Source organism: Ranitomeya imitator, chromosome 4 (genome assembly GCF_032444005.1).
Source record: "Ranitomeya imitator isolate aRanImi1 chromosome 4, aRanImi1.pri, whole genome shotgun sequence".
NCBI lineage: Eukaryota > Metazoa > Chordata > Amphibia > Anura > Dendrobatidae > Ranitomeya > Ranitomeya imitator.
In genome coordinates, this window is record NC_091285.1 from 504,801,569 (window position 1) to 504,821,371 (window position 19,803).

A 19,803-nucleotide genomic window follows, 5' to 3' on the forward strand; every position below is an offset into this window, starting at 1 on the left:
GAGATGACATACAGGTATATACTACAATCATGGCCAAAAGTATTGATACCCCTGCAATTCTGTCAGATAATACTCATTTTCTTCCTGAAAATGATTGCAAACACAAATTACTTGGTATTATTTTCTTCATTTAATTTGTCTTAAATGAAAAAACACGAAAAGAATTGTCCTAAAGCCAAATTGGATATAATTCCACACCAAACATAAAAAAGGGGGTGGACAAAAGTATTGGCACCGTTCGAAAAATCATGTGATGCTTCTCTAATTTGTGTAATTAACAGCACCTGTAACTTACCTGTGGCACCTAACAGGTGTTGGCAATAACTAAATCACACTTGCAGCCAGTTGACATGGATTAAAGTTGACTCAACCGCTGTCCTGTGTCCTTGTGTGTACCACTTTGAGCATGGAGAAAAGAAAGAAGACCAAAGAACTGTCTGAAGACTTGAGAAACCAAATTGTGAGGAAGCATGAGCAATCTCAAGGCTACAAGTCCATCTCCAAAGACCTGAATGTTCCTGTGTCTACCGTGCGCAGTGTCATCAAGAAGTTTAAAGCCCATGGCACTGTGGTTAACCTCCCTAGATGTGGATGGAAAAGAAAAATTGACAAGAGATTTCAACGCAAGATTGTGCGGATGTTGGATAAAGAACCTCGACTAACATCCAAACAAGTTCAAGCTGCCCTGCAGTCCGAGGGTACAACAGTGTCAACACGTATTATCTGTCGGCATCTGAATGAAAAGGGACTGTATGGTAGGAGACCCAGGAAGACCCCACTTCTTACCCCGAGACATAAAAAAGCCAGGCTGGAGTTTGCCAAGACTTATCTAAAAAAGCCTAAAATGTTTTGGAAGAATGTTCTCTGGTCAGATGATACAAAAGTAGAGCTTTTTGGGCAAAGGCATCAACATAGAGTTTACAGGAGAAAAAAAAGAAGCATTCAAAGAAAAGAACACGGTCCCTACAGTCAAACATGGCGGAGGTTCCCTGATGTTTTGGGGTTGCTTTTCTGCCTCTGGCACTGGACTGCTTGACCGTGTGCATGGCATTATGAAGTCTGAAGACTACCAACAAATTTTGCAGCATAATGTAGGGCCCAGTGTGAGAAAGCTGGGTCTCCCTCAGAGGTCATGGGTCTTCCAGCAGGACAATGACCCAAAGCACACTTCAAAAAGCACTAGAAGATGGTTTGAGAGAAAGCACTGGAGACTTCTAAGGTGGCCTGCAATGAGTCCAGACCTGAATCCCATAGAACACCTGTGGAGAGATCTAAAAATGGCAGTTTGGAGAAAGCACCCTTCAAATATCAGGGACCTGGAGCAGTTTGCCAAAGAAGAATGGTCTAAAATTCCAGCAGAGCATTGCAAGAAACTCATTGATGGTCACCGGAAGCGGTTGGTCGCAGTTATTTTGGCTAAAGGTTGTGCAACCAAATATTAGGCTGAGGGTGCCAATACTTTTGTCTGGCCCATTTTTGGAGTTTTGTGTGAAATGATCAATGTTTTGCTTTTTGCTTCATTCTCTTTTGTGTTTTTTCATTTAAGACAAATTAAATGAAGATAATAATACCAAATAATTTGTGTTTGCAATCATTTTCAGGAAGAAAATGAGTATTATCTGACAGAATTGCAGGGGTGTCAATACTTTTGGCCATGACTGTATATATAGGAGGAGATGACATACAGGTATATAGTATATACAGAAGAGATGACATACAGGTATATACTATATACAGGAGGAGATGACACATAGGTATATACAATATACAGGAGGAGATGACATACAGCAGGTATATACTATTTACAGGGGAGATGACATACAGGTATATACTATATACAGGAGATGACATACAGGTGTATACTATATATAAGGGAGATGACAAACATGTATACTGAGGGGAAAATGAGAGGTGTGAGTTCAAATTGAGAGGAGTGAGGGAAAATAGTGGAGTGATCGAAAAATGACAGATGTGAGGTTGAAATAAGAGAAGTGAGGTGCTATAACTAACCACAGATATTTACTATGTCCAGGCAACGTCAGGCTCTTCAGCTAGTGTAATTATATTATCTGATTATTGTAATTATTAATTATTAATTATTATAATTATTAATTATCATTAATATTGTAATGTCTAACATAAGAGGAAAATCACTTGATTGCAGTGGACTCATTAGGACAATCCTTTTCATATATTTCCCAATGATAAACTCATAATCATTCTTATGCTCACTGGATCTGTTGTTTTCATGAGCGAATAACCATTTAATTGCTTATTGAAGTCTTTTACACCTCACCTATCTACAGCTTAAGCAATATATTAAGCAAATATTTTATTGGCAGGGGTCCAACCACTGAGATCTCCTTTTCATTTAGAGAATGTTCTTTTTACAAAAGAATGAAGAGTTGAAGGGAGGAGAGGACTAGAGATTTCCCCACTCATTTTTGTGTTACTTCAGATTTGGAAACAGCAAAGTGAGCCATCAGTATCCAAACCTCCTTATCTATTCTTTAAGGCCCCCATACATATTAGAGTGTTGGTTGAGCCACCAATAGCGACAGGATCATTCTTTGGTCTGAAGTGGCGCTGGCTGACTGATAGTCGGGAATGATATTGTTCATGTAATGCGATCGGCAGTCCAATTTCAGATTGCCAATCACATTATTCTTATAGAAATAAGCCGGCGGACAACATGTCAGTCGGTGGCTTTCTCATAGAGAACACATGAGTGCTCGGCCAATCAAACAATCATGTGTATGGGAGCGCTGGCAGAGATGGCTGTCGGCTGTAGCATCTTTCTGCCAACAGCCATCTATGGTGCATGGCCAGCTTTACACGGTACATATATAAGATCTTAGTGGTCTGTCTTCTAACAAGCTTGTATGGCACATATTATGGATATAAAAGAAAACTTAAGCTGACAAATATGTACGTCTACAATTATAGCTGTATTTTGATTTTTTTTTCATAAATTTCCCTAAGCTTCTTTAACTTATATGGTTAATACCAACACGCTAGTTGCTGGCATGTTAGCTAAAAAAGGTGAATTCAATGTCATCGTCACTCTAAAGCTAAGTTAAGATAAGTGTATAAAAATATTCCCATTTTTAATCTGGATTCCAATGGTCAATTTTTCGTCTGGATTGTGATCCATAAAATATACTAGACCAAAAACAATTTTCTATGCTAATAACTGAAATTTATTCATAAAATTGGATTCTCTAAGGTTTATCCAATTTATTTTGCGCACCCATGGACTTGTATAGACAGGTCGTATCCAAATACAAAGATTAGTTCATGCTGCAATTTTTCCATTATGACATTTGGGTCCTGTGAAAAAATGGTCATCTTCACAGCTCAAATCAATAACGTTGGTCCAAGTACTGTCAGCTTTTTTGCCAGCCTTTTCCACAGACGACACCTAGACCAAACATTTGTGAATAATCATACTTATGGTTGTACACCAAGGCATACCACACAATAAATAGACTTACCGGTACAGGTTCTATGATCTGGCATTAAAGCATATCCTTCTAAGCAACTACATTCATAACTTCCTTCGGAGTTGGTACAGTTTGAGTCGCATCCACCATTGTAATGTTCGCATTCATCAATATCTGAAAAACAATTGAGAATTACAGTATGAGAATGCTCATACTAACATAAAGGACTGATGTTGTGGTAGACATTTGGAGAATAAAGAAGAGGTGCCATACTAAAAGTAAAAAAATTGTCACAGTTGGGCCTTATACATACGGTGGACACAGAATCTTTGTGGCTCTACAATAAGTACCAATGTATGGTGCTCTGTATGGCACCATAAAAAGGGTCAGTCTCTTCTAGAAGAAGTGCCTCTATAGGAATAATTACTATAATAAAGCATTGTTTGATTTTTCTTTACATTATAGTCTGATAGAAGACATCCCTGCTATATTCAGAGGTGAAGTAGGTCTCATAGGAGACAATGGGTGGTGTATGATTGTTCTCTTTATTATTATTATTATTTATTGTTATAGCGCCATTTATTCCATGGCGCTTTACATGTGAGGGGGGTCTTCAACTCAGCTCCATATTATAACTATGTGCATGAGACATAATGTGGAGATTTGGTTATTTGGCTACTTCCAAGTGCCAATACAGTAAAATATAACTAAAATTTCAGACATATCACTACAATATAATTGAGATAGAATTGACAAAACAAATGACACTTACCAACACAGGAGAGTTTATCAGGGGAAGGTTGGTATCCTGGATCACAAGCACACTGGTATCTCCCGATCAGATTAATACAGCGACCATTTCTGCACAGATCAGTGCTGAGCCCACACTCATTGATATCTAGAGAAAAGAGGGAAATGTTGCTATAAGAAAGAAGGTGGATATTTCATTTTTACCATCACAGACCCAGCATCATAAATGCCAGACGTTAATAATGATGTGATTTGAAATACATAATATTAATTACCATAATTGTTTTTCCTGATTGGTAAATCTAGAGTGAGGATTTTATTTTATTATAAGACAGTTATAAATGTCCTTAAAATGCATAAATCACTGTAATGCAAAGGTTATGGGGCAACACTGCAGAATTCAGGCTGAGCTCACTTACATGTCCTTATCCTAAATAACATCTATACTACAGACAATTTATAACACAGCCAAGGGCTCTATGACTATTGGGACAAGCCTTGCCAAGAACAATATATCTTCATCATGTTATACAAATATGTATAGCACTTCATGGGAATTTAGTACTTTCTCTCTCTCACTATACATGGAAAAAGCCATGTGTGAATCAGGTGATAAACCACTTATCTAGGACAGTGGTTCTTAGCAATATGTACAGGGTCGGCTCCAGGTTTTTGAGGGCCCCGGGCGAAAGAGTCTCAGTGGGCCCCCCCTTTAACACAGCACACTATATAGCACAGCACGCGCACTATATAACACAGCACGCACACTATATAACACAGCACGCGCAGTATATAGCACAGCCACGTAGTATATAACACAGCCCATGGCCCCATGCAGTATACAGCACAGCCCAGTAGTATATAACACAGCCCATGTAGTATACAGCACAGCGCACGTAGTATAGCACAGCCCCGTGACGTTGTATATAACACAGCCAGCCATATATATACAGTAGTGAGTAGTCTATGACTATAACTACAAGTCCCACTCCCAGCATTGCTAACATACCAATACCATAGATAGCAGGCTGCATCCCTCCTGCCCCTGCAATGTGTTGGGACCGAAGACTCACTCACTGCTTCACGCGGCGCTGCTGCCCCCGTTGTGGACACAGGGTGCATGCACCGTCCGCACCTGACTGTAGCTCATCTGCTTGGCGCTGCCGCTGGACTTATCCTGGACGATGAAAGTGGAATTCTTCTCTGAGCTCTAGACACTCTCACTGACCGGAAGTGACACAGGACAGATGACCGCCGGCCCGGAAGTGACTCTTCGTATCCATGGTGACGGCGGAGGTGAGTATTGCAGCTGTGCAGCGCCTGCGAAACCCTCAGAGAGCTCTGTGCCGCCTGCTGCCGGGATGCCGGTGCGGCGGGGATGATGGATGTGCTCCGCCATGTAAGAGTCACACACAGCAGGGATGTATTCTGGCTGCGGGGCCCCTAGGAGCGCTGCGCATGAGTGTGTACAGACTCAGTACTTGTACGTTACTACCATAAATGGGCCCCCCCGTCTCGCCAGGGCCCCGGCACTTGCCCGGGTACGCCGGGTGCTGACGCCGGCCCTGAATATGTATATTTATTTCTAGAGTCCTTTCAGCTCACTAGTATTTCCATGTAGTGGTCTTGCTAGGCAGCACACAGATACATATGGTCGATCATCAGTAGTTTGCAGCTCTAGGTCTCTATTTTCCAGCATCAATCTACAGAAGTGAAGAGCTGGTGGGGTTAATTATGATTGAAATAATCACTTTGTTTCATTGGGGGTAGATACAGTTCTCAGTGCTGGAAAATGGCTCAAGGAGGTGAGTATAAATAATATATTTTTTAGTACCCTGATTTACTAGGAGTGAAAAGATATCCGGTTATAAGAAACATGGGATACTTTTTTATTTATTTAACTTTTCCAGCAACAAGCACTGAATGTATAGGATTGTTTTGGGACACCAAGGTATATATATACCGTAATACAAAACCTACTAAAATCTCAGTTTTTTGCCAAAGACCATAAGTGTCAGTATGTCACTATTCTCGAGAGACAAGCAGAAGTTTGCCGTTACCCCTGGAGAATATAATAACTAGTAGACAGTGGCTAGTGGCGACTTTCATAGGCACATTGTAGCTCCAGTGATGTGGCCCCAATGCCGGGACTTCTTATTATGCTACATAATGAGTTCAGGGTCCCAAGGAACTCGGTAGTTATCCACATTCAGGGGACCTGGAAATTTTGTCAGCCTGTGTTACAGTGTGAAAGCGGAATATGGATGTATTCAGATTGATGCTGTATCTCCACCAAACTGAACACAAGGGAAAATAGAGCAAATATAATTATCTATGTACCCAACTGTTAACATGTACAAAGTAGTATAAAAAATATATTTTAATACGGCAGACATCTGTTCATACACAAAACATACAGTATATGTATAACCATCATATTTTTTGCCATTGAGCTAAATTAACCAACTTACTGAGAAGAACAAAAAATGCACCCAAATGGAAAATGTATATGAATGTATATGATAGTATTTGATGCTCTACTAATGTTGCATCGCTTATGGAAATATGATCTGGGGCTGTTTATATACATAAAGAATGGATATTTTTGCTAAGGACTGCAGTTCTCAATGTAGCACATTGTACCCAACATACCTAGGCAAGCGGAATTATCAGGTGCCACTTCATGTCCAGGAGGGCATTCACATTTAAAACTTCCCTCTGTATTTAGACAGATGCCACCACGACACAAAAGTGGGTTCCTTTCACATTCATCAATATCTGGAACATGGAAAAAAAGGCCTTATAGTTACATTGAAACACAGTTTTGAGAAAGAATATAAAATATCTAAATTATAAATGACTGTAAAAGGACTTTTTATTTCAACAAATATTTGTAATGTGCTTTTCTCAGCTTTGGGAGTAGGGATCTGGGGCACATACCCTGGAATAGGTGTCTGTAGATGGGTCAGGAGCTGTATGATCTGGCTTGGCTAATAAGCCTAACCATGGCTTATAACAAGGTTGGACATACTGTAGACTTACCAATATCTACTTTAATAAGCTGCTACAAAGTGAAATTGTTCTTCCTTTCCAAGAGAGAGCTAATTTTAATCAGCTTTTCTCAAAGGGTACTCAAAGCTAAAGAAAACATGTCAGAAGCATAAGACTGTTTTGATTAAAGTAAAGTCTAAAGGTACCATCACATTTAGCGACGCTGCAGCGATATAGACAACGATGCCGATCGCTGCAGCATCGCTGTTTAAGTCGTTGTGCGGTCGCAGGAGAGCTGTCACACAGACAGCTCTCCAGTGACCAACGATGCCGAAGTCCCCGGGTAACCAGGGTAAACATCGGGTTACTAAGCGCAGGGCCGCGCTTAGTAACCCAATATTTACCCTGGTTACCATTGTAAAAGTTAAAAAAAACAAACAGTACATACTTACATTCTGGTGTCTGTCACGTCCCCCGGCATCAGCTTCCCTGCACCGTCAGCGCCGGCCGGCCGTAAAGCAGAGCACAGCGGTGACGTCACTGCTGTGCTCTGCTTTACGGAGGGCCGGTGCTGACACAGTCAGTGCGGGAAGCTGACGCCGGGGGACGTGACAGACACCGGAATGTGAGTATGTAATGTTTGTTTTTTTAACTTTTACAATGGAAACCAGGGTAAACATCGGGTTACTAAGCGCGGCCCTGCGCTTAGTAACCCGATATTTACCCTGGTTACCAGTGAACACATCGCTGGATCGGCATCACACACGCTGATCCAGCGATGACAGCGGGTGATCAGCTACCAAAAAAAAGGTCCTGATCATTCCCAGCGACCAACGATCTCCCAGCAGGGGCCTGATCGTTGGTCGCTGTCACGCATAACGATTTCATTAACGATATCGTTGCTACGTCACAAAAAGCAACAATATCGTTAACAAAATCGTTATGTGTGAAGGTACCTTAAATGCGTAAAAAGGAAACTGTTGCAATAGCTGAATGTCGTCTTGACCAATATCAACATGCTAAAGACTTGACTGGGAAGAAATGTTCCACCAATGTCAACGATCTTTGGTGACTGCCCTACATGATCCTGATCCTTCCAGCTAATAGATTGTATAACCCACTTGTTAACAATGAAGTTGTTGATGAAGAGATCTTCAAAAGGGATTCAAAATTTACTTAACACAAATTTATAAAAATAGAAATAGCAATTTTCATAGGCCGAATATCACTTTGCAAATGAGCATCACTCACCCATACAGTTCTTCATCATCATGAATCCACTTTCATAACCTTCAAAGCAGTCACACTCAAAGTCTCCTGGAGTGTTAATGCAAATTCCTGGTCCACAAACATCGGGAGATATTCTGCATTCATCAATGTCTAAAACGATAAGAGTAGTTAGTTCATTTATATCTCTTCCATAACATTGAAGATTCATATTGTAGATATGAACACTTACCTGTGCAATTTCTTTCCTCAGCATCCAAGGCAAAACCATTGTCACACCGGCACTTGAAGCTACCGATAGTGTTTCTGCATTTACCATACTTGCAAAGACTTGGAATCATTTTACATTCATTGATGTCTATAAGGCAAGGAAGATATGAATACTTTGTTACCAGAACTGTTTGGATTGCTTTACAATGATAAATGTGCTGTTAGCTAGATCTATACTGCCTTTAGCTGTCCTGAAGATTAATTTTAATAATTGTTAAGGAATGCAAAAAAGTTAAATACGTCTAAGGAATTCCTTTGATTGGCAGATGTTTTGCAAAAGTTTACTAATTTCTATCACCTGTCTAGGGAAAACAGATACTGAAAGTGAAGCTCTATGGCTTAGCACTTATGGACTTGTGAGCTACAGTAGATGCAGGCTTTCACTTGAGTTAACTTACTGTTTTATCTCTTCCTGGACCCAATCCAGCAATGCCTATGTCTGTCATCAAGGTCATCACATTTAATCTGCTCGCAATGCTGGATAAGGCAGCACTGCCATCTATTCAGTTAAAATTACTCTTTTGGCTGCACCTTGTTGTGGTGCTGTCCAGCTAGAGCAGTGGTCCCCAACCTTTCTGACCTTAAGAGCCACATTCAGCTTAGAGAGAGGGTCACGAGCCACAATCAGCACAGAGAGGGTCGCGAGCCACATCCAGCTCCCACCTCCTTCAAAGTAGTATCAACCAAAGCCCCCATTACAGGTATAATGATAACCAAAGCTTTTCCACAGAAATCACTCCAGAGCAGTACACTGAGATCCAGCGGTTCCCACAATACCCCCATTCAGTATTCTCCCAACACACTGTCATATCCAGCTTTGAGCACCTCTTCTAACAGGTAGTACAAACCTCCAGCGTACCATACTTAAAACATCTCTAAACCCCTAAGACCAGTAAATGTGCATCCAGATCTGCAATTCTGTGCAGGGCTACTCACAAAATTCACCATTTTGAGATGTGCTCTTTATACCTGTTTGCTAGACCTGGACCTAATGCATCAAGCTGGCAGACAGTCGCGAGCCACAATTCATGGGGCCGCGAGCCACATGTGGCTCCCGAGCTACAGGTTGGGGAACCCTGAGCTAGATAGTGTGTGTATGTGGCTGCTGTCCCGCTGCTCAGCAGGTGAAATGAGACATCTGATGTGACGTATTGTGCAGCTTCGCACTTTATTTAAACTCCCAGTCTGCTCGAAGTTAGCAGTTATTTTGGGGTTTTCCCATTCATCTCTGGTGCTGTTTATCTGCTGCTCCTGACTTTGACCACAGCTTCTCTGCATTTGCTTTTGACTGGCCTTCTGGCATTCAACCCTGACTGTTCATTTGACAACAGTTTTGTCTCCTGGTTCTATACCTGGTTCTGCCCCTCTAGTCACTGACACAGCTAATATCACTACTTTTGCTTTAGGTTCACTCCATCAGTCAGAAACTACTCAAAGGATGCAACCCAGGAGGCCCAGTTGTATATCCATATCGCTGCACTAGTATAAAAGGTTGAAGGTCATGGTTCCGCTGGGACCTGCTAGATGGAGTGCCTAGCACTAAGATTGTCCAAGGATACCCCTTTTTGAACCTATGGTCTCAGACACAGTTTACAAAGATAAATTGTAAGTGTTTGATGAGGAACTGCCTAAACATTTAGATCATATACAGAGACTTTAAAACACCTGAATATAGGGGTCAAATACTACAAGACGTTAAAGAATCCCCCAAAAAACAAAGTTGTTGAAGGTTTCTAAATTTAGTGTCATTCCTGAACCACCAGTACAAGATTCATCTGCTGCTTCCTCCTGTCATTGCAAAGTTGTGATGGTTTGTAAAGTACAAAGATATCAAATTGTAGATATGATGTGAAAACAAATCAGTTACTTAATTTTTCTCTTACCTTTAGAGAATGTTTTTCCTGGTGTAATTTCTCTTGATGAAAAGCCAGGACCTCTGGGGCAAATTATCTCAAACTCCGGGGTTCCCTGATGTGGACATTCTTCACAGTCAGGTCCCCAAGCTGCTCCAACAGAACAACAGCAAGCATCCATCCTATGGCGACCAGAAATTGGAGCAGAACACTCCTCCTCCTCATGCTTCAAATAGCAGGTCTCCACACGAACGTCTAAAGGAAAAGGACGAAATGCTAATAACCCTCCATTAAATTCTTTGCTCTACTTTCTTTGATGTCATTTTATGCTGTAGCTAAATAAAATTAGGAGTTAACATTAAAAAGGACATATTTTTTCTTACAGAACCTATAATTGCCCTAAAATATTTTATTGTATGGAAATCTAAATTATGGAAGTCAATTTTTATATATATAGACAGTATATATATATTTTTTTTTTCTTTTCATTTTTTTAAATTTGACTGTCCAAAATTCACAGAAAATTTAAACCATGCGTGTGCTCATATAGGTATTAGGAGCTCCTACCTTGTGAGTAGCGCACTTCTCAAGGTTTTTTAAGCAATCGGTGGAGGTCTCGGGACTAAACTCACCACCAATCTGCTAGCAATAAATAGGATAAAAAAATATTAACTTTTTTTTAAAAAATATTGTGAATCTTTAAGGATTCCTTTGCATTTGTTTCCAATTTCTCTCTAAGTCACATCTTATCACTTGTGAACTTGACCCAGCCCCAATCCACCTCCTATTCAACCTCACCACCATGCTTATCCCAGTCTTAACCTATCTCTTCAACCTATCATTAAGTTCTGGTACCTTCTCTTCTGCTTTTAAACATGCAACAGTCACACCTATCCTGGAGTCATCCTTCAACCCAACATCTACATCCAGCTACCACCCCATATCACTACTCTCTTTCAATTCCAAACTCCTCAAACAGCATGTCCAAATTGAACTTTTATCTCACCTCTTATCCAACTCACTCTTTGACAACCTAGAATCTGGCTTCTCTCCCAACCACTCCATGAAGACTGCCCTGTCCAAAGTTACTAACAACTTATTTATTGCCAAAGCTAACAGACAATTCTCTATACGCCACCTTCTAGACCTTCTACTATAGATTATTTCTTCCCTTGGCATCAAAGACCTTGCCCTCTCCTGGATCTCCTCATAATTTACTAACTGCACATTTAGCGTCTTCCATTTCCACACTACGTCCTCATCCTGCTCTCGCTCTGTCAAAGTCCCTCAAAGCTCTGTCCTGAGACCTCTACTCTTCACCATCTATAGAAATCCGATAAACATTGGAAGCAGAACACCCATATCACTATTATAATCTTTATTAGTTCAATTACAACAATAATTAAAAAACTATATAAAAATAGGAGTGTGGAACAAGGAACAATCTCCCATAAATAGATGTCTCAAAACAATTTGCACAAAGTCAAACAATGAAAGTGCAAATGCAGAAAACCTCAAAATAAAAGGAATAGGATGCATTCCAATGAAAGATTGGATCAGCTTGGGGGTAGGCAAGTACAGACCTCAATGCACGTTAGACCTCAGCTTACACGAGGGAGGTGTACTAGAAGGGTGTACAAGTCTTCTCCATCTATACCTCCGGCCTGGGACAGGTCATAGAGTTCCATGGCTTATAGATTCTAGTACCACCTATACACGGACACTCAGATCTACATATCTGGCCCAGATGCCGCCTCTCTGCTATCTAGAATCTGAGAGTGTCTATCAGCCAAATCCTCGGTATTCTCATCATGCTTCTTAAAGCTTAATGTGGACAAAACCAAATTCATCATCTTTCCTCAATGCCACTCAACTCCCCTACCTGATCTATCTATCACAATAAATGACGTCACGCTTTGCCTTGTATCAGAAGTCCACTGCCTCGGTGTAACCCTTGATTCTGGCCTGTCCTTCAAACAGCACATTCAAGCTATACCTATCTAGAGCTGCCTCCAACCCAGAAATATTTCCAGACTCCCCGCACATAAGAGTCTATCAAGAACGGAGATGTACTAATGTCAAAAAGTGCCAGGAATTAAGAAATGTTCTGGAGCATATAGAATTTTTTATTTATGAAGGCATTATCACATGGTTAATACAGCACTAATAGCTCATAGCTTACATATCAAACACCAAACCCAGTGTTAATTTACAAAATAGTGGCTTGTGAACAAAATCCTTCTATTGCTTTTGAACCAAAACTATTTTAGCTTTGTGTGTATACACATTTAATCAATTTAAATCGGACCTGCAGAGCAACTAGAAACCAGTGTACTGCAGCTTTGTAAGTTTTAACAATCTGCAAATTCACCTATGAGTGATTGGAATTGCAAACTGGATTGTGACAACACAAATCTTTCATACAAAAAGCAGTAATAAAACATTTTTGGTTATATCATTGTTATGCAAAATTCTTTGGGGAATATTTGGAAAAAGCTACAATAAATATTTCTATGTGGATGAGATTTCGCAAAAGTCTGAGATATTATACCAATGCATGTGCGTCCAGAAGCATCAACCTTCATTCCAGGGGGGCATTCACAGACAAAGGACCCGATTGTGTTTCTGCAATTGGCATTGGTGCAAATGCCGGGAAATACCTCACATTCATTAACATCTGCAACCAAAACAAACGAATGTTGCATTAGGAGGGGGACACAAAACACACCATTTATCATACAATGCTTAAAAGAAGGGTGTGGAGCATTCCCAGCTGCACAATGCTCTTATATCGTGAGCTTGGGAGGTTGAGAGGAACATTCGAAATTAAAGGGATACAAAAACATTTAACATACAGCAATACAATCATAGATTCATACTGAGTATATACAGTGGGGCAAAAAAGTATTTAGTCAGTCAGCAATAGTGCAAGTTCCACCACTTAAAAAGATGAGAGGCGTCTGTAATTTACATCATAGGTAGACCTCAACTATGGGAGACAAACTGATAAAAAAAAATCCAGAAAATCACATTGTCTGTTTTTTTAACATTTTATTTGCATATTATGGTGGAAAATAAGTATTTGGTCAGAAACAAAATTTCATCTCAATACTTTGTAATATATCCTTTGTTGGCAATGACAGAGGTCAAACGTTTTCTGTAAGTCTTCACAAGGTTGCCACACACTGTTGTTGGTATGTTGGCCCATTCCTCCATGCAGATCTCCTCTAGAGCAGTGATGTTTTTGGCTTTTCGCTTGGCAACATGGACTTTCAACTCCCTCCAAAGGTTTTCTATAGGGTTGAGATCTGGAGACTGGCTAGGCCACTCCAGGACCTTGAAATGCTTCTTACGAAGCCACTCCTTCGTTGCCCTGGCGGTGTGCTTTGGATCATTGTCATGTTGAAAGACCCAGCCACGTTTCATCTTCAATGCCCTTGCTGATGGAAGGAGGTTTGCACTCAAAATCTCACGATACATGGCCCCATTCATTCTTTCATGTACCCGGATCAGTCGTCCTGGCCCCTTTGCAGAAAAACAGCCCCAAAGCATGATGTTTCCACCACCATGCTTTACAGTAGGTATGGTGTTTGATGGATGCAACTCAGTATTCTTTTTCCTCCAAACACGACAAGTTGTGTTTCTACCAAACAGTTCCAGTTTGGTTTCATCAGACCATAGCACATTCTCCCAAAACTCCTCTGGATCATCCAAATGCTCTCTAGCAAACTTCAGACGGGCCCGGACATGTACTGGCTTAAGCAGTGGGACACGTCTGGCACTGCAGGATCTGAGTCCATGGTGGCATAGTGTGTTACTTATGGTAGGCCTTGTTACATTGGTCCCAGCTCTCTGCAGTTCATTCACTAGGTCCCCCCGCGTGGTTCTGGGATTTTTGCTCACCGTTCTTGTGATCATTCTGACCCCACGGGGTGGGATTTTGCGTGGAGCCCCAGATCGAGGGAGATTATCAGTGGTCTTGTATGTCTTCCATTTTCTAATTATTGCTCCCACTGTTGATTTCTTCACTCCAAGCTGGTTGGCTATTGCAGATTCAGTCTTCCCAGCATGGTGCAGGGCTACAATTTTGTTTCTGGTGTCCTTTGACAGCTCTTTGGTCTTCACCATAGTGGAGTTTAGAGTCAGACTGTTTAAAGGTGTGCACAGGTGTCTTTTTATACTGATAACAAGTTTAAGCAGGTGCCATTACTACAGGTAATGAGTGGAGGAAAGAGAAGACTCTTAAAGAAGAAGTTACAGGTCTGTGAGAGCCAGAAATCTTGATTGTTTGTTTCTGACCAAATACTTATTTTCCACCATAATATGCAAATAAAATGATAAAAAACAGACAATGTGATTTTCTGGTTTTTTTTTTTCTCAGTTTGTCTCCCATAGTTGAGGTCTACCTATGATGTAAATTACAGACGCCTCTCATCTTTTTAAGTGGTGGAACTTGCACTATTGCTGACTGACTAAATACTTTTTTGCCCCACTGTATACCAATATCCAAGCAAAGTATTGAGCACCGCTCATTCACTTGGAATTGGGGCACTTAACTGAGAAGCCAACTAAGGGAAGGCAAAGGAATGACCGATTCTGCATTATATCTTTTGTTTCATTTAATGGTACACATAATTCACATTTAATGGTATAACTGATGCCTTCTTTTCTCCATAGAATACGACTATAAAATACTTGAGGATTAAGGAACATTCCAGGAAAAATTATGTAACGTTATTCCAGAACAAGACTTGAGATGGTGGTCTTTGGACCCTCTTTTCCAAAATGTCTCTGTACCAGGCATAAAGAAATGTATATATTTTGCCCGTTGTGTTTTTTTTAAAGAATATCACCTAGAGGGTGCTAGGATTTTAACAATTATCACATTCTCAAATAACCCAACTAACACACTTGTGGTGAAAAGAGGGGCCCAGTTTTACACAAGTGGTGGTCATGCCCTAAAACTATTACAATTATTGGCCTGATCTTGTCCGGATTATGTCGCAGATAGTAAGAATAACCCCATCAATGACCCTGGAAATCTGTCTCTTACACTAAGTTGTAGAGAAAACACCTAAATCTAGGCTTCAATTAATAAAACATTTGCTTGCCGTTGCAAGTATCCTGATTCTCACATGGGATTTTATATATATATATATATATATATATATATATATATATATATATATATATATATATATCTGTCTTTTGAGCAATCGATGGAGGTGACACAACCCCCTCCGATCTACAGGCACGTAAGGTCTAAGGTGCCAGCAAAAAAATATAAAAATGCATAAATGTTTAATAAACTCTTTAATGTTTTGACTATAATCAATTGTGTATGTCCTTTCTTTTTTAAATAAAAAAAAATGAATATTGTTTAAAAAAGCAATCAAAAAGAAGGTTGGATTGATACTATCTAATAAAAATGATAATTTATCCTTTTTTAATATTAATATGAAACCAATTACAAATACATTTCTTACGGTGCTTCACAATGGTATCTTTTGGAGCAAAAAAGATTTGCAAGACCCAGTTCCAGTGGCCACATTGGTGGTACGTGTACACTGGTGCAGACACCTGCGAACCTCCTACTAGCCACGGCATTCCTGGCTCTTCTTTTGATTTATAGGATCTGTGACATTGCGGCATAAAACGTGCGTGATGTCATATTAGGCCTACTAATCAGAAGAGGCACTGGGGACGCATGCAGGTAGCAAGACGTTTCCAGGGCTTTGGTCCTACTGCTATGGACTATCAAGATGGCCACTTGAACAGGATCTTGCAAATATTTTTGCTCAATTGTGAACTCTTTACATTCACAAATGTCAAATGTTAATATATTGATAGAAAATACACATTTTCCAGTCTTTATATGTATCTTTTATCTGCCTGGTATAGGTGCAAGTGGTTTAAACCAAGTTAAAGGTAAGTGTATCTATGTGACTACAAATGTTGACAAATTGCATGTTTTAATCAAGGGTTTAGCTATGGAATGACATGTGCCAGGGGAGTGCCTGTGGGGTCTAGGCTAGAGGATTTATAGGCAAAGTTAGAGCGGTGACCTGAATTTTTGACCTGGTAAAAGACAACGTAGGTACAGATGTATTCATACTTCTTGCACTTAGGCTTATTTGTCTAGTCGTAAAACCCAAATGAACTGGGGCCCCACAAAATGATTTAGTTTGCTGCTGTTATGGATATTGAGATCCAGACAGTGTGCTTGATTACATAATTTTCATCTGGAAGGGGGCATTAACACATAGCTAACAATTCTACTTTTTGCATAGTTGTAGAAGGGACCACCCTTTTTATGAGTGTTGCTTTTGGCAAGCTTTTTCCAAGGCGTTTTCAGGTTTGTCATGGTGAACATAAGACAAAATCATAAGCCAAAGTGTTGGGTCATGGGGCGTGAACTCTCTCAAGTACATAACAAGGGTCTTTAGAGACCTGACATCAGGGAAGAGCTGTGTTCTCTGTGCGTCAGTGGAAGTATATAGTTGTCCATTATCCTGGCTCTTCCAAGTTTTGGCCACCTTATGTTGAAGTCAATGAAATAATGGCAGAAACATTGATACAACAGAAATTTTGAGTCTGGAACAATTTTTTTATTTTACAATTTATAGAAAAATATTAAAGGGAATCTGTCCCCATATATTTTTACCTGTGACCATACCAGCTGACAGCTGCATGCACCCTTGCATTAGAAGGTCCTCACCTTCCTACACTTTTTTTGCATGTGGTTGTACATAGGAAGTCTGTCAGGACAAAATGACCGTTCAAAGTAATCACAGATGCTTGGTGCGGCCTCGGCGCAGCCACAGAGCTCAATGCACATTTCCACCTGCTAGTCCTGCATCTACCTCTTCCCCTCTCTTCTCTGATTGTTCTGGCTTTACAAGAGACAGAAAATGGTGGAGATAGATAGAAACTGTGCACTGAGCTCCTGTGAACAGTCATTTTGTACCGACAGACTACCTTTAAACATTTTCATTGCTTATTGCAATTAGAACTGGAAACCATTACATTACCTTGACAAATATTGCCTTTGGTTCTTGCAAAGCCTTTACCGCAGACATGATCTGTTGAAACAAAGAGCCGAGTAATTGTAAATTTACAGTTCTGTTATTATTGTTAAAAAGGGCTATGTGTTATAAGTATGCAGATTCATAATGTAAAATAAAAAAAAATCCACTGGAAATATTGTTAATAATTTAATATTCATGATAGATAAGATATTCTTTATTTCATAGGAAAAAAAACAATAAAGAATAAAAGGAAAAGTCTAAAAACTCATTCCATTACCGACTTCACAAGGTTGACATGGACTTCCCCAGGCTACTCCTAATGTTGAACAACACTGAGATCTAAGAGTGGCTCCATTTATGTTAATTTCGCATCTTCCATTTACTATGTCTTTCCAGCATGTGCCCTTTAAAGTTTCTGTGGAAAAAATATTATTACTAGAATGAGAGCATCAATATAGGGACCCAAAACAACGATAAGGTTTTGCCAAGTGTATGAGTCAACATGATCCTCAATTATCAGAGATCTTTAATAGTATTGATCTCCTCATATGAGCCTAAAGAATTGTTTGGTCCTCCTTTGGCTTCAGGGTCCAAGATAAACTGCAACCCCTGCACCCATTCTAGTTATGCCCCTAATATCCTGATAAAGAGATTACATGCCCATACATCTATGATTATTCACTTACCAACACAAATTGTCTTTGTTTCATCCAATGTGCTTCCGAAGGAACATTCACACACAAAAGATCCTGGGATATTTTTGCATGCACCATTGATGCAGGGGTTCGACTCACATTCATTGATATCTAAAATAAATGAAGAATTACTTCAGAATTGCAGTTTATACAAATACATCAATAAAATAAGTTCCAAAAGTATCGTCATTGAAGTTGCAGACCTGTACCCTACATCACAATAATTACATTTAGGGCTTATACTCATTTGCAAGAAAAACGGACCAGTGCAATCAGATAAAAAAAAAAAACGGATTGCACTCTAACCAATGTTATTCAATGGGTTACATATCATCTGCAAATTTTTTCTCAGCTGATATCGGACTGAGAAAAAAGCTGCAGCATGCAAGCCTAAGGGTGCGAGAAAAAAATGGCACAGCACTCGGATCATGAGAGTGCTGTCCGATTTTTACGCACCGGTGTCCTTTGAAAAGCCAGTAATTCTTATGCCTCAAATAGTAAAATCACAGAGTGACAGGTTAGAATAGATAGAATAGATATATACACAAAATACTTACCGTATATACTCATGTATAAGCCAAGATTTTCAGCACTTTTTTGGTGCTGAAAACGCCTCTCGCGGCTTATAAACGAGTCATTGCCGGTGGGGGAGGGAGGATGGGGGAGTAGAGGACATCATACTCACGCTCCTGGCGCTGCATATCAGTCCCTGCATCTCAGGAGCCGGCATCTCTCTTCCTGTCTTTCTTCTTGTGCTAAGCAGTCACGTGGTACCGCTCAGTAAAGTAATGAATATGCACGCGTCTCCACTCCTACTTCTGATCAGCACAGGAAGGAAGACAGGAAGAGAGATGCCAGCGCCCGAGATGCAGGGACTGATATTCAGTGCCAGGAGGGTGAGTATGATGTCTTCTGCTCCCCCATGGAGGGTGAGCCATGCAATATTCCCCTGTCGCTGTTCCACCTCCGCGCTGTGTCTTCCAGGTCCTCTGTGCGCCCTCTGCCTGAACAGTCCCTGCAGAGAGCCGGCGACGCTGAGGAGCAGCTGGCAGCGACGAGAGGTATGTCATTTTTTTTTAAATGCAGCAGCAGCATTATATGTGGCATATTTTTGTATGGAGCATCTTATGGGGCCATTATTAACCTTTATGGACCATTATATGGGGCATATTTTAATAGGGAGCATCTTATGGGGCATCATCCTTTGTGCAACATTATATGGAGTATATTTTTGTATGCAGCATCTTATTTGGTCATCATTAACCTTTGTGCAGCAATATAGGGGGCATAGTTTTCTATGGAGCATCTTATGGGGCCATCATTAACCTTTATGGAGCATTATATGGGACATATTTTAATATGGAGCATCTTATTTGGTCATCATTATCCTTTGTGCAGCATTATATGTGGCATATTTTTCTATGGAGCATCTTATGGGGCCATCATTATCCTTTGCGGAGCATTATATGGGGCATATTTTAATATGGAGCATCTTATGGGGCCATCATTAACCTTTGTGCAGCATTATATGGGGCATATTTTTCTA

At 40.2% G+C, this 19,803-nt stretch overlaps 1 protein-coding gene across 2 annotated transcripts in view; it reads right to left on the reverse strand.

Moving 5' to 3' along the window:
• FBN1 (fibrillin 1) overlaps window positions 1–19,803 on the reverse strand; it is a 440,189-nt gene that overhangs the window by 129,908 nt on the left and 290,478 nt on the right. For both annotated transcript variants that reach the window (XM_069766028.1, XM_069766029.1), the window contains 10 exons: window positions 18,249–18,368; window positions 17,840–17,977; window positions 17,566–17,616; window positions 13,086–13,211; window positions 10,565–10,789; window positions 8,644–8,769; window positions 8,436–8,564; window positions 6,846–6,971; window positions 4,216–4,341; window positions 3,495–3,617 (listed from right to left, as the gene is read on the reverse strand). In XM_069766028.1, coding sequence (XP_069622129.1) covers window positions 3,495–3,617; window positions 4,216–4,341; window positions 6,846–6,971; window positions 8,436–8,564; window positions 8,644–8,769; window positions 10,565–10,789; window positions 13,086–13,211; window positions 17,566–17,616; window positions 17,840–17,977; window positions 18,249–18,368 — 1,290 coding nt within the window. The remainder of the gene's footprint in view (window positions 1–3,494; window positions 3,618–4,215; window positions 4,342–6,845; window positions 6,972–8,435; window positions 8,565–8,643; window positions 8,770–10,564; window positions 10,790–13,085; window positions 13,212–17,565; window positions 17,617–17,839; window positions 17,978–18,248; window positions 18,369–19,803) is intronic.